A 22,155-nucleotide genomic window follows, 5' to 3' on the forward strand; every position below is an offset into this window, starting at 1 on the left:
TTATTCTGATGGATGTGGGTGCAGCAGACGGGCTTCATCACCATCTGTGGGATGGTGGGTGTCTGCTGGCCGCTCGATGACGTGCCGTCCTCAAGAGTTTGGAGCTGGATGGAGTAAGTGAACGAGATGTTTTCTCATGTTCCTGTAGTTCAGACAAGAGGTCATGGGTTCGATGCAAGTCACTTTGGATAGAAGCATGTGCAAAATGCACCAGTGTAAATATAATGTGTCACATGCACAGTCACACTTTATACTATGTACTTACATCAAAAAATAAGTACAGTGGACATATTGTATTGCAAAATGCTTTTGCTGCTATGAGGTGGGATATAGGGACAGGTTTGGTGGTATGGGTTAATTTAAGTGTGGGTTAATGTGTAAGGGATGGGTCAACAGTGTAATTATAAATCTAATTACAGATGTAATTACATAGGTATTTTTAAAGTAAAGTAAAATGTAAAAACATGTATGTACACAATACATACATTGCATGCATTGTATCAAATGATTAATTTAAATGTAGGTACATAATAGTTAAGGCCACCTAATATAAAGTGGGACCCAAAAAACAAACAAGCAAACAAAAACTGGTCCGGAAATAATTTTCAATAAGAAATTGTTGGTAAATTTCATAAATATTTACAAAGAAATGGCAAAATTTTATTTCTTGTAAAATAATTTTTACAGTGTATATATGTCAGCAACTAGCTAATATGTAGCATAGCTTTAAGGCGCAGATTTAAATTAAAAACCAAAAATGCTAGTGTGCATGAATGCTGAAAAATTTCTCATAATGATTAGTTTATAATGAGTTAACAACAACACAACAATATTGACTTTCATTTACAGTTTTATTAACTAGCTAGAAGCAAATGCATGAGCATTTTGGTTCATATAATTGTGTGTGTGTGTGTACATTAAAAAAGTTGTTTTTATATAATTTTAATAAGATTTTTGACATTTTTTAAATATAATTTTAGGTCTCAATTTATTTGGGGGAGGTGAAATATTACCTTTTAGATAGTTTTATATCATCATACATTAAATAGTTAAAAATAATTTGCTAATTTTTATACACTTGTCACATTTCTGCTTTTTAAAAACATTATCAAATTATTAAAAATAAATATATAAATTCTGACTTTTAAAGGTTATTTTTACCAGCATTTCAATAACTAGCTAATATTCAGCGCTTTTTCTTTTTAGTTTGTTTAAAGGTTTATGTATAATGTAATCTCATTGATAAAATAGCGGTTGAAAAATTGGGCTTGCAAAGAGCACATTTCTTTATATATATATAAAGAGTTCAGATGCAAAAGCCTCTTAAGTGCCACCTGGAATTTTTTTCTAAAATTAATATTTTTCTCAGGCTCCTAAATTTATGTTCAGTTATTTCACTTTATTGAAACAGCGAAATTACTAAACCTGCACATAAGAAGCCTGAGAAAAACGCTTATTTTAAAAGAAAATTTCAGGTGGCATTTAAAGGCTTTTGCATCTGAACTCTTCACATGTAATATATAATTGTATAATTTATTGTTCTTTACTTTCCTAAAAGCCATTCTACAAATAAAAAGGGCATCAAATACACATATTTCTATCATAAACGGGCTTCTAAATGCTTCCAAAATAATCTCGATGAAGTACAGCGATAAAACAAATGCAAAATTGTTTCTTTTTCCACAGAATTCACAAAATGAACATTTCGTTTCAGCGCGCGTGACGTCACCGAGGCCTGAGCGTGCGCGTGACGTAATGCGGTGCGGTCTCAGTTGGTCTTTAAGGGGCCGATGTTGTTTAAATATGTTTTATTGACCTCTATTAGAGCGGCATCATCTCTGATCTGGACTTTAGGCTACGGTCGGTTTGAGGTCTCCGAGAGTGAGAATCAGCATCACAGACATTTATTCCTGTTCTGATGCAGGTTTCTCTATATTTCTGCAGTGATTCCCGCGGTGTTTTGTCTGCGCGCTCTCCATGTTTTATTCATGCAAGCCCACGCGAACCATATGAGTCTCTAAAGCGGCTCGAGTCATCTTAGCAACACACCCACTGAACGACACTAACCTTCATCATCATCATCTTCATCAGCGTCATCAGCATCTTCCTCTTCACAAACAAATACAATAACAAAATGCATGTTAAACATTCAAGTGTTTTCAGTCATCCAGCAAATTAGTCTAATGTTTGAAAACAATATGCTTTCAGGGGGAAAAAATGCAATTAGTTTAATCAAACAATTGTAATAATACAAACATCTCGGTATAGCCTATTAAGTAATGCATTTCAAAAACGACACATAAACTCTCACGCACATTTATAGTAATGGAAATAGATAACAGGCCATGTTTAATTTCCAGGAAAATACTCACACACACACACTAGTGTACTAGGTGAAAGTGCAGACTGTAGTAAATACTTGAGTCTCTGTGCACCAGCAGCTCTGCGCTCCTAATAAATGCATAAATGAGAGACATTTCCGTACACGCCGTTATATTTTTGGACTCAAAGCAAGCTTCATTGTCACATTCTTGCAGTATTAAAGGTGTCATGAACTGAGAAGCCAAAATTCCATTGATCTTTTGACATAAGAGGTCATTGTACTAAAACATCCTGTAATTTTCAGAACTTAAAACTTTGTCTTTAGTCTAAAAACAGCTTATATTGAAGGCAGTCTGCGGAATGTTCTACTCTATGATGTAATAGTGTGGATAAGCACCGCCTCCACAAGACATCACTGCCTGTTTAGTCCCGCCCACAGATTCAATAGCACTGCCTGTTTAACCCCGCCCACCGAATGCAAGTCTACACAGAAACCAAACTATAAAGATGCTCTGAAGACAACAAGACGCTGTGCAGTGCCAAGCTGTTGAAAACAGTATTTATGTTGCCTTCCTTCTCATCCCAGCATTAAGAAAGAGTGGATGAACTTTTTTAATGAAGATCCAGACCGCAGGATTTTCAGAAAGATTGAAACTAAAAGATGACGCTTTGCCAGTTATATTGGATTGGACAGTAATGTCGCAACACAAGTCAAGTTGAGCTTTATTGTCATTCTGCAACATATGTGGACATATAGTGGAACGAAATGTCGTGTCTCGCAGGACCACGGTGCTACATACTAGTTAAACATAAGATAAACATACAACAATGGCAAGTATAAGAGAAAAACAATAGAGCATCTGACTATACATATACTATAAATACTATAACTACTATACCTAGTTGCCTAGACATACACAAACTGAGACTGTACAAGAACTTTACATAAATACTGTACATTAAATTATGCAAAAGAGATATTTGTACATTAAATTGTTGTGCAGATTAAAGAGAGATTTTGTGGGAAGCAGCGCATAGTGCAAAAAGATTTGTAGTGCAATGCTCAAGTAAACATTGTTTATAGAAAGTGTCCAGTGTGCATATAGTGGGATGAGTGCGTTACTACAGGTGGTTATAGCCCACTCAGAATTGCACTTAGGAAAAATTGTTAACAGTATTAATGAGTTGGGTGGGTGGGGGGTCAGAGGGGGACAGGGAGATTGGAGTTGAGAGCTCTCACAGCCTGGGGAAAAAAGCTGTTGAGCAATCTGACAGAGCAAGCTTTGATACTCCAGTACCTTCTACCTGATGGTAGGAGCTGGAAGAGGTTGTGGGAGGGGTGGGTGGGGTCTTTGACGATGCTGTTGGTTTTGCTGGAGCATCGTGTAAGGAAAATATCCAGGATGGAGGGGAGAGGGGCACCGATGATCTTTGCGGCAGTGCTCACGGTCCGTTGTAGGGTCTTGCGGTCAGCAGCACTGCAGTTCCCGTACCAGACAGTGATGCAGCTGGTCAGCACACACTCAATGGTGCCTCTGTAGAATGTGGTGAGGATGGGTGGCGAGAATTGCCCTTTTCAGCCGGCGGAGAAAGTGTAGGCGCTGTTGTCCCTTCTTGTTGAGTGACGTGATGTTGGTGGTCCAGGTGAGATCCTCTGTGATGTGCACCCCCACGGTTGAGCCGTCGATGGTCAGTGGGGGGTGGTCAACAGAGTTTCTCCTGAAGTCCATCACAACCTCTTTTGTCTTACTCACATTGAGGGACAGATTGTTAGCACCACACCATTTCGCCAAAGCCCAGGATCCAATTACAGAGGGAGGTGTTAAGGCCTAGCAAGTTTAGTTTGTGGATGAGCTGTTGTGGGATTATAGTGTTGAATGCTGAGCTGAAGTCGATGAACAGCATTCTAACATAGGAGTCTTTCTGTTCCAGGTGAGTAAGAGCTAGGTGGAGAGTGGTGGATATTGCCTCGTCCGTGGAGCGGTTTGGACGGTATGCAAACTGGAGCGGGTCCAGTGTGTTTGGGAGACTGGATTTGATGTGATGCATGACTAACCTCTCAAAGCACTTCATCATGATTGGGGTCAGTGCTATGGGACGATAGTCATTCAGACAGGACACGGGTGACTTCTTTGGTACTGGGATTATGTAGGTGGATTTGAGACACGTTGGGATGACTGCCTGGCTCAGCGAGGTGTTGAAGATATCTGTTAGGACATCTGTCAGCTGTGCAGCACAGTCTCTCAGAACACGTCCAGGTATGTTGTCAGGACCCGCAGCCTTTCGTGGGTTAATCCAGGACAGGGTCTTCCTTACGTCGGCTGGAGAGAGACACAGTACCTGGTCGTTTGGAGATGTGAGTAGTTTCTATGCAGGTGTGTCGTTCTGTATCTCAAATCGTGAGTAGAAGTGGTTGAGTGCATCTGAGTAACTGTTTTTATTACGTGATCACCATTGCTTTGTCTCTTCTTGTTTGACATTTGCTGAGTATTTATGCGTTTTTAACCTAAAACTCCATCTATGAGGAATGAATGTAGGCTGTCAAACATACACATCTATTAGCCGATCAGAGCAGTGGGCGTTTACTAACTTCCTAGTCTACAATCTGCCCCCCTATTGAAACAGAGCGTTCTGATGAGGGGGGTTAAAAACAGGACAGAAAATAGCCTATTACTTCTAAATTATGATGTTTTTTTAATGTAAAAATCTTGATAACATTATAAGTGGACCTCAGAGAACAGTACAAATAAAATAAAACAAAAGCAGTTCATGACTCCTTTAAAATCCTGGTCAGATTTTCTGAAATTGCCTTAAGTGTCTAGGATTTGTGTTTGTTTACCTACTGATTACATACTTGCTGAAGGTAATGACTGAAAACTAGTTTGACCAATAGCGTGCAGGGACTGTACATAATTGACCAATCGTGGCGTGCGAGAAGGCGGGATCTACAGAGAACGGTTGAAAACGCCTACAAACAATATTATTATTGTTATTATTTTAATTTTAAGTAATTTTCATTGTTTAGTCCGGGAAAAAGAGCACGTATGGTCAACATTAAAGTAATTAGAAATGGTGTTTAGTTAAATAAGACCTTTGCAGTAAGTGTGAGTCGGTCTGTGACAGCAGCCGCTTCCTCTTGTTTGTCTCTTCTTCTGTGATTTTTACTTCAGATGACTTTCTATTTTCATGCATTTTTCTCAGGGATTGATTATTGATGCTGTAGCGCCATCTAAAGGTCACAGCAGCTCATTTTTTTAATTTTTTAAAAATAATGTGTTAAATGTTTTGAAAAAGCACAAAAAGCTTTTGTATAATAATGGCCAATTCATCTAGGATGGTAGTTCAGACTAAACTAATATAAGATGATTGATTACTGTTTAAAAGGGTAAATCTCTGAAAACTGGTCAAAAACATGTGCAGTTTATATTTCACCCCAAAATGAAAATAAAATAAAAAATGACAATTATATAAACTGATAAATTATGTATCAGTACTTTTATAACATTGTGTTTTTATCACTTTTTTTTGTTTGTAGTTCGTTCCAAAATGTTTATGCATAATTTAATATCATTTATGCAATGTTTTTAAAATATCTCCGAAAACTTTGTCTAGGTCATATTTCTCACAAAAAAAAAAAAAAAAAAAAAAAATAGATAATAAAAAAAAGTCATAAATCATCTTAAGATAATATAAAAATAAATTTCTTAATTTCTAAAATAACTTTTATTTTCTATTGAATTTATGACCTGTGAATATATTAGTTCTTTTGAGAGTCACTAAATCAGTATTATTGATTTTTGGCATCTAGTTTCAATCTTGTTTTCTGTCAGCATTGCAGGAGAATCCACAACTTCGAGCTTGTGATGCATTATTTCCTGCGATTATGACTCTTGTGTATATTTATGCCTTCATTTTACATTTAAAAGTTTGTGTAAATGCACATAAATGTATAAATATTTCTGTTTCCGTCACCAAATTCCTCTTATGAATGGATGACCCCATAATTCAGTATCCTGTCAGAACCTTGGACATTAGTTTTTATTAATTCAAGCAAACTGTTACAGTAAACAGTTACATACGTTACACGGTATACAGTATTTTAAATCATGTTTAATCTTTGTTTCTGAATCTCTTTTTTTCCTTTTGGAACATAGAAACAGCGAATGCTGGAGAAATGCAGGCAAATGTAGTAACAGCACAATACATTCAACTCATCAACATTTATACAAACCATAAGGCCTAAGAAAGAGAAACCAGCGTTCAGTCCCAACAGCGTTTACTTTCATCTCTTGTTCACTCACAAAGTCTGCTTTGAAATATGACTAGGTCTGTTCTCACGTTTTGGCAAACAATTACTACAATTTTATTTTGTTCATAAATTGAGAAATGCAGTAAATTACAATTTATAGACCTCAGAAAAAGGCCACAATGTTTTTTATATGATCTTTATGTCAACATTTCAATGTATGAATCTCATGAAAACGTCACATTTCACCCCAAAATCAAAGAAATAATTTAGAAAAAAATATCATTAAAAAAAAAGAAAGAAAAAGATAATTAAGCCCATTTTAGAGCTAAATGCCCATTTTAGAATTAATGATTATATCTAAAAAAAAATGTATTTAGTAATCAGGAGGAAAAATTATTTGAAATATTTAAAAAATTATTTATACAATTTTAAAAAAATTATATTTATAGAATATAACCTATATATTTGTGTTTGTGTTTATATATTATAGAATATTTAATATATATTTTAATATATTATTTCAGCACATTTTTTCCTCTAAATTAATTAATAAATTATATACACACAAACACACACATATATATATATATATATATATATATATATATATATATGTACAACAAAATGCAAGATCACAATGCAAAAAAATTCTAATAAAATAAAATAAATTTTCTTAATGGGAAATTACGTTTTTTTGTTTTTTTTTGTACATTTTTCATTGTGAGGTGAAATATAACCTGGACAAGAGATTAATCATGTATTTTAAGTCGTCTTGACAAGCTAATAAAAGCGTTCCTTCATTTTTTTCCTTTGACGTTGTCCATCACAAGCACAAAATGACATCACACATCACATCTCTGAAATGGAAGAACGGTTTAGATGATATAGAAAGTTTAATAGTCATCCGTCACATTCTGATATGACACTTTTGATCTGCCGCATTGAGACGCTCCTGTCGTGACCAGAAGAGGCTGTTGTCGTCTCTCGCACCGAACTATAACAACAAACCAACCGCTTTTGTTGTTCCTATTGAGAATAAACGATGGACCAATTCAAATGAAAGAAATATGACCGATAAAAAACCCAACATGGTTATTTTCATTCATTAATTGCACAACAAGTGGTTAAAAAACATTAAAGCAAAGCATTCTGGGAACATGGAATACAGTCGGCTGCAGTCCTGATGTTTCCTGAATTGGACTGCGACTGATCGGAGAGTGTTTGTGGGAAAACTCTTATTGGGAAGGAGGCCTTCATCCTTCCTAGAAACTCTTGATCCCGTGATGTTCATCTCGTCTTTCTCTCATTCCATCCAGTCGACCTCGTCGAACTCAGATTCGTCTTCGGAGTCGCTGTACTCCACGGCGATTCTGCGCGAGAGGATGGTGGCCACGTCGTTCCCCACGCGCTCGTGTTTGGCCTCTTGCTCCCGCTGCTCCTCCACCTTCCTCAGCTGGATCCCTGAGACACCGAGGTAAAGCTTGTTATGCTCATGTTTGCATTTATGCATTTTATAGACAGTGCATTCAAGCTGCACATTTGTATGTTATCACTTCTTGCATTTCCTAGGAATCGAACTCATGACCTTGGCGTTGCAAGCGCTGTGATTTACTGTTCATATAAGATCAAGCAAATGAAATATTTAATTTGCTGCCTGTTCTAGAACTCACAATCTGAAGTTATGATGCATCTACATTTTTAATTATATATTTTAAATTATACTGATTTAATATTTTCATTTATTTAACATATTTGTATTATTTTATTAATGCCATTTAAAGTATATTAATTTGTTACTTTATTGCTGTGCAACTATTTTTAGTGTAGATTTTGGACTGATACCTAATTTGCATATATTAAGTGAACTTGAGCAAAACTCCGCCTACCTTTACGGATGGCCTCCAATAGAACGCTGCGGGCGTCGCTGATTGGCGGCAGGTTGGATGGATACCTCTTGACATCGTGACCCGAGTGAGTGGGCGGTGACGAAACCGCTCCTGATGGGAAGGAAGGCATGGTGGGCGGGCCTGAGGATGAGCAGGGGGAGGAGCTTCTGTTTCCTGGGAGGGGCAGAGGAGGAGGAGGGGGAGGCGGCGGCAAAACCATTCCGTCTCCGGCTGTGGGCGGAGTCTTGTCCAGCTGTCCGCGGGCAGGAGAGGAGTGAAGTGGCGGCGCCACCGGAGGGGGGGCGAGGTGCAGGACGCCCGGGGCGATCTGGAGGGGGGCGGGGGGAGGGGGGATGGCCGGGGGCTGCTGGGAAGGTAAGGGAGGGATCGGAGGCGGAGCTGAACTGCGCATTCTTGAACCTGATATGCTGGCTGACAGGGGAGGAGGGGGCGGGGGTAAAGGGGGAGGGGCCGGGGGCGGGGCATGGGAGTTGAGGAAGACAGGTGTGCGATCTGGAGACTGCGTGATGCTGTCCGAGAAACCTGAGCTGGAGCTGCGAGACAGAAATACGGAAAAAATTGTCACAATGCAAATATTACTTAACTTTTTCTGTTTCTTTTGATTTTGGTGTGAAATGTGACCTGGACAGGTTTTCACAGGATTCACCCTTAAACTCAGTACTAAAAAGTAGTGATAAAATAATTCAGTCCAATTCAAAATTGGATAATGTAATCTAATTAAAACTAGGCATTTTATTAAAGCCTCAGTAAGATTATTGAGTGAATCTGAAGCTTCAGCAGATCCGTCCTGTAGTACAGACTATAAACACACTAACTCACACTCACTAACGCTCACAGTACACAACAAATGATGAGCTGAGCTGATCATTATAATGATAATTCTAATTATTATGATACACTTTTTAGTTGCAATAATAAAATACTATCTTAATGTATTTTCACAAATATTAAAGCAACAGTAAACACTTTATTGTAGAAAATATTCTAATGAAATAAAATAATAATAATTTTGATTACATTTTTAATAAATTTGTATATGAGTGTGTGCGCACGCGTGTGTGTGAGTGTGTGTGTTTGTGCGATTGTGTGTGAGTGAGAGTGTGTGTTTGTGTGTGCGTGTGCGTGTGTATGAGTGTGTGTGTGTGCGTGCATGAGTGTGTGCATGAGTGTGTGTGTGTGTGCGTGCATGAGTGTGTGTGTGTGTGTGTGTGTGTGTGTGTGCATGTACGCGTGAGTGTGCGCGGGTGCATGTGTGTGTGTGAGTGCATGTGTGTGCATGAGTGTGTGTGTGCGTGCATGAGTGTGTGTGTGTGTGTGCGCGGGTGCATGTGTGTGTGTGTGAGTGTGTGTGTGTGTGTGTGCGTGCATGCGAGTGTGTTTGTGTGCATGCGTGTGTGTGTGTGTGTGTGAGTGCGTGTATGTGCGCGAGTGTGTGAGTGCGTGTGTGTGTGTGAGTGCATGTGTGTGTGTGCGTGTGTGTGTGTACCTGATAACGGAGGCTGGTTTGGTGTCGGGGGGGTAGGTTGGTGGTGGTGGTGGAGGCTCATGCGGGCGGCCGTAGTTTCTCTCTCCCGTACGGTTCAGGAGTTCGTTCATCTGAGAGTACGGCAGCGCGGCCAGAGAGAACGGCCCGTCCAGATTATCGATGCACTGCCTGCAGAGAGACAGAGAGAGAGAGTTTGATTTTTACAATCGCTTTATTAAAAACAGTTATTTTAACAATTAACACAAACCATTATATTACTATCTTAACTCGTGTTTAATACAACTCCTCATTAAGTACATAACACAACCCAACATCACAACACCATTCAAACCTAAAAACATTAATTGCATTCATCAATTTGCAATAATTAAAATCAACAATAATTCTTGATTTAAACATTTTTAAAAACTGATACAATGTGCTGTCCATTTCTCTGTTCTATTTTATTTTTCCTAGAAATATAAATTGCTAAATTAGCTTGACCAACAATAAAATTCATTAATTGACATTTATATTTCTGTAATCTACTAGAGAGAGAGAGAGACGCTTGTCAAACAGAACATACAGAAAACACATCCTCAAACTAGGGCTGCAACGATTCCTCAATTCTGTTGAAGTATTCGATTTAAAAAAATCCTCGATTGCATTTTGCCCGTGTTGAATAATCAGTGACGCATTCCACGTATTAAACCCATTTAAAAATCATAATAAAGCATAATGCTATTAAGAATTCACAAACACTACGATTCAATGAAATATATGCGATGCAGGTTTAATATGTGTGCTTTAATAATTTACATGTGTGTAGGCTATGTGCGTGCGTGTCAGAGCGGCTCCGTTCACAGTTAATGCTGTTCCTCACAAACTGTAGATAATTTACATGTGGAGCGTCTCAAACTCCATCTCTGCATGTTGTTGTGTGTTTGAGTTTATTATAACATTCATCTGGGAACTGGGAACTAACATGAATAAACAACGAACAACTGTATTTTCATTAACTAACATTAACAAAGATGAATAAATAGTGTAATAAATGCAGTTCATTGTTGGTTCATGTTAGTTAATACATTAGTTAATATTAATAAATGACACCTCATGTAAAGTGTTACTCATGAACCATTTTTGAGGATTTTATTATATTTTTTTTATTTTATTATCTTTTTGTAAAATAGTTTTCTTTCAATTAGCACAAATATTGCATTTCTTTTTGGAACTGGCCTCATTGATTTCAGCCCATGCACCTCAGTTTTTGAGTGAACAAAGTATTATTTGTAGGTAATTTTGACAGCTCAAAAACTGATATAAATGAGACCCATGATCAAACAGTTCCAAAACAAACAAACAAACAAACAAAAAAGACCAGTCTTTTAAAAATTACTTGTAAATCTCTCATTATGCGACTTTTGACATTTCATAGCCTTTTGCAAAAATGAAAAATATACAGACTTTTATGTGTGCACGAGAAACCATTAATCTTTGCATAAAGGACGAATTTTGAGCAAGTAGATTTCTATTAATTCATGTGCATCCATGCTGTCGCTTTATTCATAGCAAGATGGCAGTGATGCACAAAGGAAGTAGGTTAAATAAAACTAGGAATTGTAATGCGTAAGCATGCAAAAAATGCATGTGCATGTGAATAGTTTCTCGAGGGCACAAAAAAGTTTTCTGTGTGCATGCAAAATCAGTTTTTATTATTATTATTATTATTATTTAATTAGGGGCTCTGCCGGTTGTCACTTCGAGAAAATCAATGAAAAAAAAAGTACTATATATCTAAAATAAAGTTGTATATACCTTTTATGTTAAATATGCTCTGAATATCTACTAAGAGGTTTGGAAATTTGAGTCTGGACTTATGAAATGGAAAATGTGTAGGAACCCAGGATTTGAGCTCAAAGTAGAGTCCTGCATTTCGGCCCGGGCCCGACGGGCCCCGACTTTTTTACGCCTCTAGGGCCGGGCTTCAGGCCAATTTTCACGTCATAGTTCAGACGCGGGCCGGGCCTCGGGCCTGTTTTGGGTTTCTCCTTATTTTTATATTGTAGACATCCATCGATTAGTGATGAAAAACATTGCCGCGCTGGTGGAAACAACAGGAGACCGTGCCGCGACTGAGAGCAGCTCGATGGTGTTTAGTGTCCCGCAGCAGCAGCAGCTGAATACTTCTGCGTTCAAATGCACGCAATATATTTATATATTTATATTTATATTTAAAACAATGCAAAACAATAGACTAAAGCTTGCTGCAAAACCCCAGCAAACACAACCATGAATGTGTCTGCAGGAAATAGTAAGGAGATATTTGAACTATTTACTAATAAACTAATGTTTTCTGAGTCTGTGTCTCAAGGATGAAGCTTCTGATCCTGACTCGCCGTCTCCTCATTAGACGCGCCTTTAGAGAGAAATGCATCTTTATTGATTATGATTAAATTATAATAAAAGAGTTTTTGTTTTCGATTGTTTTATTTCGTTAAGTGATAATTTAAAGCTTTCTATAGATATATGTATCATGTCTGTGAGGCATGTATTCTCTGCTGAAGCTCCTGTTCAAGACGAGACGGCAGAAAGCACATCAGGTTTGTTTTCTTTGTTTTATAAAAGAACTACCTTTTGTTGGTATTGTGAGTGCACACAAATACAAGTAGACCCTTTACAGGTCCCAATGATGTATTACTCTTACCTTTATCAAAAAAAAAAAAAAGACGGCGTAGGCTATTTTAATTTGTTTCCACTGAAGACAATGCAAGTGTTTGCTGGTGCCTCCATGTCCTGCAGAGCGCGCTGCGCACATTATTATATTAGCGCAGGTTTAACGTTTAAACATTGTTATATACTTGAACTGTTTTAGTATATCTATAGATGTTATTTTAGGCAAGTCGTGATGATATGAGAAGGCTAAATTGATCAAACATAGGCTATGATCAGCTCATGCCGCTGGCCGCTTGGTCGTTACTTTAAAAAAACTAAAACTTATAGGCTATTTAACGAACAAAAATGCTCCAAACGTTTTTCTAAATTAACTTAATAAAAAAACGAAACAAAATATAATAAGTTTGCCATTACACACAAAACTGAACTATTTTAATAGCCGAAACAGTAGTATAAACTGTTTTAGGAGAAGAGGGAAAACAGACGGGCTCGGGTCGGTAATTCTGATAAGCTGTCGGACGTGGGCCGGGCTAGGCCTGAGCGTATCGGGCCTGGGCCGGCCCTAAATTTGAGGCCCGTGCAGGGCTCTAGCCCAAAGCATTATTTGAGGATTGGTCTCCAGAAACTGGCCTGTGCTCGTGGTAGGCTGCCGATCCGTTGGCATCTCTGTGTTTGTCCTCGTCGCCGGCGAGCTCCGCTCCCAGAGCCATCTTCTCCCACTCCTTCCTTCGGTTGTGAGGCGCTCGCGGGATCTTCTCCGGATCTTGAGGACGGTCGATGTTCTTCTGCTGGAGGAACACACACAGACGGAGCATTAGTCTGGTCTCCAGCAGCTCAATCGCTCAGTTTGTCTCTACTGTGAAGCAGAAGCAGGTTTAGCAGCACGAGGAGAAACACAGCCAGAGAAGAAACCAGGTCTGTTCATATTTCACTCATAAGATCTGACATATCAGGAGAAATATGAACAAAATCACACAAACACACACTCAAGACATGAGTGTGCACATTTTTTTTTTTTTTTTTTTCTGTTTAGTTATATAGCTGTTTTTGCCATAAATTTTTTATTTTTAGATCTTCCATTTTCATTTAATTTTTTTTAATTTTTTCATGTGATGTATTTGAACTCCAAATTTAATTACGGTAATTATTATAATTTGTGCATTTTTAGATTTCCATTTTACTTTTCCATTTGAATTTTTGTTATATTTATAATATTAAATAATATTTTTAATTAACTAGATTTTTTCTGATGTATTTTACCTCCAAATTTAATTAATTATTATAATTTGTGCATTTTTACATTACAGCATCCACAACACATAGAAGACTGAAAATTGAATCTAATGATCTGGAGAGAAATGCCATGATATTTTACACCAAATTTGTCATTGCATATAGGTTTATTTTAGTAATTTCTATATATATATATTATCTATATTATTTATTTATTAAGTTTTTCCCCCTTATCATTCAATTATGAAATTATTCATATACCGTACATGGAATAAATAACTAAATAAATTTGGGGATAAAATAAATGTATAAATGTATAAAATCAACCAAAAATATATAATTATTCATTGCATTATTATTGTTATATATTAATATATAATATATATCATTATTGTATGTATAAATTATTATATATATATATATATATATATATATATATATATATATGTATAAAATGTTGTGTTCATTTTAGTGTTGAAATATGAGTGGATTCAGAGGCTAGAGGAGGTTCTGCTGTATCAGATTTTAAAGTATGAAAGCAAATCATTTCCACACTCAGTCCTGATTCACACTGAACGTCTGATTCAGAGCGAAAATTATCAATCAAAGCAGAGCAACACACACACGTGGAAAAGCTGGACAGGTCAGAAAGACAGGAAACAAACAAATCTGGATGGCTTGAGTTTCTGCGTTTGACTTAAACCAAATCAAGAAGAGAATTTGTGAAAGAAAACAGCCAAACCAAATGCACACACGTCGCTGAGATCTCTGATGAATCATCTGGAAAACACTGAGTTTCATTTTAACCTTCTGTGTGAATAAATATCTGATAGGGAATATTTTATTACAGACACTGAATTATTGTGCATTAAATTTATATATATTCAATTCAATAATTCAAAGATCACTGACTGCATAAAACCATAAAAAATTGTGTTACTTGAAATAAAATAAATTGTAAAATAACTGCATTAAAATAACTACAACTGAAATAAAAATTTATGAAAATTATATAGAAACAATAATTAAAATGACAATAAAATTACTCAAACGAAGTAAAAGTAAAATGGAAAATATGTAACAAAATTACTAAAACTTGAAAATGTAAAAACAAAATATATTAAAACCGCAAAATCAATTAAATTACTACAATTTTAACAAAAATGAAAATAGAAAATAGAAAAAAAAATGTAAAAACAACTAAATTGCTAAAACTTTAAAATGAAAAAAAAACTAAATTGTTAAAAATATAACTAAAATTCAAATGGAAATGGAAAATATAAAAACTAAAATGGCAAAAATACACAACTAAAATACTAAAATAAAATACTGAAACTAATTAAAATGAAAATGGAAAATCTCAAAATTAAAACAGCAAACAAACTAAACTAAATTAAAACTTTAAATAAAATGAAAATGGAAAATCAAAAAAAAATTTGCTAAAAAAAATTTAAAGGAAATATTTTAAATTGAAAACTAATTCAAATTATTAATAAAATCTACAATAGTATCATATATCCTAGAATCATGGTTTTCCAGATGAAGCATCAGCGCCTGAGCGCCTGCGTGCCGTACGGTGATTGATTGTTTGGTTCCCGGTGCAGGTCAGAATGAAGCGGCTCTGATGTTCACATACCTGCACTGGAAGGTCTAGATATTTATAGACCTGATCATACATGTGGGGATCCTGCAACTACAAAACAAAATGACAAAAGAAGAACCAAGGGCACAATTTAACACAGCGTAACACAATAGAACTGCACCAGAGAAATATCTACCAAACACACATGAAAAATAACAAATAAAAAAACAAACAGAGATGCACAATATAGCGTTGACCATACTGGTATCGGCTGATTGCTAGCATTCTTAAAAAGTAATATATACCTGACCCATAAAATTATTGAAAAATTGATTAATATTGGAAGCAGAAAAAAGCAAAAACATTTTTTGGAAACAAAAGTAAAAAAAATTTTGTTGGGGGAATTATAATAGATAGATAGATGGATGGATGGATGGATAGATAGAGTTGAATAACAGACAAAAGTATATACATTTGGAGAAAAACATCTTTGACTCTTTCTATTTATAAATATTGTAAAATATCCCTTTAAGGTGATACAGATGTTCTCTCAATGTTCTGAAGTGAAGTGAAGTGAAGTGACATACAGCCAAGTTTGGTGACCCATACTCGGAATTTGTGCTCTGCATTTAACCCATCCAACATACACACACACAGCAGTGAACACACACACACACACACCCGAAGCAGTGAACACACACACACCGTGAACACACACCCGGAGCAGCGGCGCCCGTAGCATTTATGCTGCAGCGCCCGGGGAGCAGTTGGGGGTTCGGTGCCTTGCTCAAGGGCACCTCAGTCGTGGTATTGAGGGTGGAGAGAGCGCTGGACATTCACTCCCCCCCACCTACAATCCCTGCCGGCCCGAGACTCGAACCCACAACCTTTGGATTACGAGTCCAACTCTCTAACCATTAGGCCACGACTTCTGAGTGCAACGTTAAAAGAACGTTCTGGTAAATGTGGAAGAAACGTTCATATCATGTAGACAGTGAAGCCTAGATAGAGTATTTTACACATTCAACACAATGTTCCTAAAATGTTACATTTGTAACATACAAATTGAGAGCATTGTTACAGGAACGTTGTGTGAACGTTTAAATAACGTTCTTATAACGTTAAGAATCAAACATCAAGGACAAAATGATTTTTCAAAGTTATAAATTAAAAAACTATGATTATTGGAGTATTTTGTACAAGAAAATACAACGCAGGTTTTCTATGTGATAATTTTGTTTAATTAAATGTATTGCCATTTCTTTGGAATTAATTGGGAAATTTACAAATTTAGCAATTTCTGAGTGAAAATTGTTGCAAAGTAAATCCTGACCATTTATTCTGTATTTATTCTTCACACAGAATTACGTTTTTTGAAAATGTGAAAATGCACAGTCTCCTGTGAGGGCTAAGTTTAGGTGTAGGGCAATAGAATATACGGTCTGTACAGTAGAAAACCATTACGCCTATGAGAGTCCCCACAAGGATAGTGAAACGTCTGTGTGTGTGCGTGTGTGTGTGTGTGTGTGTGTGCGTGCGTGTGTGTGTGTGTGTGTGTGTGTGTGCATGTGTGTGCATGTGTGTGTGTGTGTGTGTGTGTGTGTGTGTGTGTAAAAACCATATGATTGGTAAGTCATGGCAACATATGTTTTTCCCAAAGTTTACACAGCTGTGCAATACCTGACCATTAATGCTTTTCTTTTCTAAATCTATAAATATTTATAAATTTGATTATATGTCAATTTAAGGCAGTTTTTAAGTTAAGTTGTTTTTATTATGATTTTTATTAATAAAAATATTAAACTAAATAAGAAACATTTTTTATGGTTAATCATAACTACTGTAATATTAATATTTTAATATTTCTTAATATTTTACAGTTAAAAATACAATTAAATAATTAAAGAAAATGAATTAGTGCTGTCAAACGATTAATCGTATCCAAAATAAAAGTTTGTTTATATAATATATATATGTGTGTGCTGTGTATATTTATTATGTATATATAAATACAAACACATGCATGTATATATTTTGAAAATATTTACATGTATATACATTTATATTCTTATTTTTATATAACATATTTTTCTTAAATATATACATTCATGTGTTTGTATTTATATATTCATAATAAATATACACAGCACACACACATGTTATGTAAACAAAAACTTTTATTCTGGATTAATTCGAGATTAATCATTTGACAGCACTAAAGTTAATTAAAGAAAAGTCTAATAATAATAATAACTAATAGTTTTATTTTACAGTACCACTGTGAAATTACAATACTAATATTTATTTAAAAATTTCAAACGTTAAATCAACACTATTTTATTTTGACGATAAACCACAGGAAACCAAAACCTGACCCATTAATATTTATTTATTTTATTATACTTACAAATTTAAGGCAGTTGTTTTATTATGATTATTATTTATAAAAATATTAAACAAACCAAGAAACATTACAGTAGTAATATTTCTTATTATGATTTTTTTAGCAATAATAGTAATATCACTACTGTAAAAATTAATATTTAAGAAAAATATAATAATAACAATTTTAAGTTGTTTTTATTATAATTATCATTAATAAAAAATCTAGAACATTACAGTAGTAGTATTTCTTAATATGATTAATAATTTTAGCAATAATAATCACATCACTACTGTAGAAAAACAAATATTTAAGAGAATAAATAATGAAATAATGTTTTATTCCTAATTGCAGGTTAAAGTGACTTTGTAAACACAGACGGATCATGAGCTGCTCCTGTGTAAATGAACATAGTGCTGCGTTTCTCTCTGAAACACACAGTGCATGTATTTATTTAATTAAATCGCAGCCTTTGCCACTTGATAATCGCACAAAGCCATATTGCATTTTTGTTTTATTTTGAGTGATCATGTCCGTGTAGTCGACTCTCTCCTGACAGGCAGCTGTCTGAATATCAATGCATCTATTATTGTCCTTGCACTCAGTTCTGAGTGTGTTAAAGATGGCATCACCATGGTAACGGAGTGGGAAACTGGCATCATCACTGGTACTGGATGCTACAAACTGGCCGACTTCATGGTGCATTTCATGTATTTGTCTCAGATGATTCTCCTAAAATTTCTTGAGAAATAGTGCCTTATTGTCATATAGCTTTACAATTATTAGCTTGAAAGAATTCAGTGAGAACTGTTTTGAGTTCATACTGAGATCTCTGACTTTTTATTTCTGACTTTGGTATCTTCAGCTAATCTGAGCTCAGTTTGAGACATAGTTGAGATCTCTTCTGAAACTCTAGAGGAGACTCGTACGAGATTACTGGGCTTTTTTCTCAGAAGTCAATTTGTCTGAAAGAAAAAATTGAATTGCGAGATATACACGTAGAATTGCGAGATATAAACTCAAACTCAGAATTACAAGAAAAAAAAATTAGAATTGCAAAATATAAACGTTGAATAGTGAGATTTAAACTCGAACTCAGAATTACAAGAAAAAATAGAATTATGTGGTGTAAATGTAGAATTGCTAAATATAAACTCAAATTTAGAATAGCGAGATTTAAAATCAAACTTAAGAATTACAAGAAAAAAATAGAATTGTGAGGTATAAATGTAGAATTGCTAGATATAAACTAAAATTTAGAATAGCGAGATTTAAAATCAAACTTAAGAATTACAAGAAAAAAAAATTAAATTGGGAGATATAAAAAGTTACAATTGTGAGATATAAGCAAACTCAGAATTTCTAGAAAAAATCATAGAATTGCAAGATATAAAGTCAAACTCAGAATTACAAGAACAAATAGAATTGCGAGATGTAAATGCGTAATTGCGGGATATAAACTCAAAATTAGAATTGCGAGATTTAAACTCAAACTCAAAATTACAAGAAAAAAATTATAATTGTAAGATATAAATTATAATTGTAAGATATAAATTTCCAGTTATAAACTCAAACTCAGAATTACAAGAAAAAAATAGAATTGTGAGGTATAAATGTAGAATTGCTAGATATAAATTAAAATTTAGAATAGCGAGATTTAAAATCAAACTTAAGAATTACAAGAAAAAAAAATTAAATTGGGAGATATAAAAAGTTACAATTGCGAGATATAAGCAAACTTAGAATTGCAAGATATAAACGTAGAATTGCGAGATATAAAGTCAAACTCAAAATTACAAGAAAAAAATTATAATTGTAAGATATAAATTTAAAATTGCCAGTTATGAACTCAAACTCAGAATTACTAGAAAAAATCATAGAATTGCAAGATATAAAGTCAAACTCAGAATTACAAGAACAAATAGAATTGCGAGATGTAAATGCGTAATTGCGGGATATAAACTCAAAATTAGAATTGCGAGATTTAAACTCAAACTCAAAATTACAAGAAAAAAATTATAATTGTAAGATATAAATTATAATTGTAAGATATAAATTTCCAGTTATAAACTCAAACTCAGAATTACTAGAAAAAAAATAGAATTTGGGAAATAAAAACATAGAATTGCGAGATATAAACTCAGAATTGTGAGATTTAAATTCAGACTCAGAATTACAAGAAAGAAATTTGAATTGCGAGATATAAACTCAAAGTCAAAATTACAAGAATAAACTTATAATTGTCAGAAAAAACAGCAGAATATATTATATTTCACAGTTCTCTTTATATTTTGCAATTCTGACTTTTTTCACAGAGAAACCAGAAGTCCAACTTGTGAGATAAAAGTCTCATTTACCCTTTTTAATTATTTTATTCTGTGGTGGAATCGGGCTTTTATAATAATGCCGTACTTCTGATGCATTTAAATGAAAGTGAGCTCAGTGTTGTGTTTGAGTGTCGTCTGTGTTTGTATCATGGCTTTCAAAGCCGCACACCATGATCTCTGCGGGAGACAAACTCCTGCTGCTCTGAGCGCTTCACCAGCAACCAGAGCGATACGAACATCAAACACACACACACACACACACTGTCAGCAGCCATCAGCTTGAAGCGCAGTCAGAAACAACCAGAAATAACTCGAATCGTGCTGCTGATCAGAGTTCAGGCCAGGAGACACACACACACACTCTCAAATGCTCTCACATGCTCTCTCTCTCACACACACATACACACACACACACACACACACACACTCACACACGCTCTCTCTCTCACACACACACACTCACACACGCTCTCTCTCTCACACACACATACACACACACACACACACACACACACACACACTCACACACACACGCTCTCTCTCTCACACACACACACTCACACACGCTCTCTCTCTCTCACATACACACACACACACACGCACATGCACACACACACACTCACACACGCTCTCTCTCTCACACACACATACACACACACACACACACACACACTCACACACGCTCTCTCTCTCACACACACACACACACACACACACGCACACGCACATGCACACACACACACTCACACACGCTCTCTCTCTCACACACACATACACACACACACACACACACTCACACACGCTCTCTCTCTCACACACACATACACACACACACACACACACTCACACACGCTCTCTCTCACACACACACACTCACACATACACACACTCTCTCAAACGCTCTCACACGCTCTCTCTCTCTCTCTCACACACACACACACACACACACACGCACGTGCACACACACTCACACACGCTCTCTCTCACACACACACACACACACACACACGCACATGCACACACACACACTCACACACGCTCTCTCTCACACACACACACTCACACATACACACACTCTCTCAAACGCTCTCACACGCTCTCTCTCTCTCTCTCACACACACACACACACAAACACACACAACTTCTCAGTGAGAGACACAGAGGGCATCTGAAGAGAAGTTATTTCGGGAAAACTTGTGTATGCTCAGTCTGACTTTAGTTTTGAGTTTAGGAAGCGACTAGTACAGTAAAGCACTGCAGTATTGAGCCAGTTTAATTTATACCCTGGTACTGATTGATTACAAAATGCATGATATGATGTAGAATTGCGATATTTAAACTCAAACTCTGTAATTACAGAATTACATTCAATTGTGAAATACACTATATTGCCAAAAGTATTGGTTCACCCCCTTCTAATGAACAGGTTTGACTACTTTAGTAATTTCTATGAGTAGAAATCTTAATGTTGAAGCATATAATGATATTTTAGGGAATTGTGTGCTTCTAATTTTATAGCAACAGTTTGGACAGAACCCTTCTATTCTAACATGACAGTGTCTCTGTGTATAAGACACGGTTCAAAAAGACATGATTGATTGAGTCAGTGTGGAAGAACTGGACTGGTCTGCAGAAAGACAAGTCCTGATCCCAGCTGAACACTGAACACTGACTTTATATGCAGACCTTGAGCCTAAAACTTAAACATTAAGATTTGTACTCATAGAAATGACTAAAGTAGTCAAACATGTTCATTAGAAGGGGGTGCCAATACTTTTGGCAATATAGTGTATAAACAAACTCAGAATTGCGAGATTTAAACTCAAACAGAATTACAAGAAAAAACAGTAGAACTGCAAGATATAAACATAGAATTGCAAGATTTAAACTCAAACTCAGAATTACAAGACTATAAAAAAGAAAAAATAATAATTTTGGGTTACACTGTATTTTAAGGTGTCCGTGTTACAGTGTAATTATTACGGAGCCCCTAAGAGCTCATGGTGGTGGA

General features: G+C 35.6%; 1 protein-coding gene across 1 annotated transcript in view; it reads right to left on the reverse strand.

Moving 5' to 3' along the window:
- Positions 1–7,279: 7,279 nt before the first annotated feature.
- Positions 7,280–22,155, reverse strand: part of wasf1 (WASP family member 1) — a 61,589-nt gene continuing 46,713 nt past the window's right edge. Inside the window, exons 6-10 of the mRNA XM_079375851.1 lie at positions 15,489–15,545; positions 13,250–13,407; positions 9,965–10,132; positions 8,458–9,011; positions 7,280–8,032 (exon numbers count right to left, since the gene is read on the reverse strand). Of these exons, the coding sequence (XP_079231977.1) occupies positions 7,875–8,032; positions 8,458–9,011; positions 9,965–10,132; positions 13,250–13,407; positions 15,489–15,545 (1,095 nt within the window). The 3' untranslated portion in view covers positions 7,280–7,874. The remainder of the gene's footprint in view (positions 8,033–8,457; positions 9,012–9,964; positions 10,133–13,249; positions 13,408–15,488; positions 15,546–22,155) is intronic.

This window comes from Barbus barbus (assembly GCF_936440315.1).
Source record: "Barbus barbus genome assembly, chromosome: 24".
NCBI lineage: Eukaryota > Metazoa > Chordata > Actinopteri > Cypriniformes > Cyprinidae > Barbus > Barbus barbus.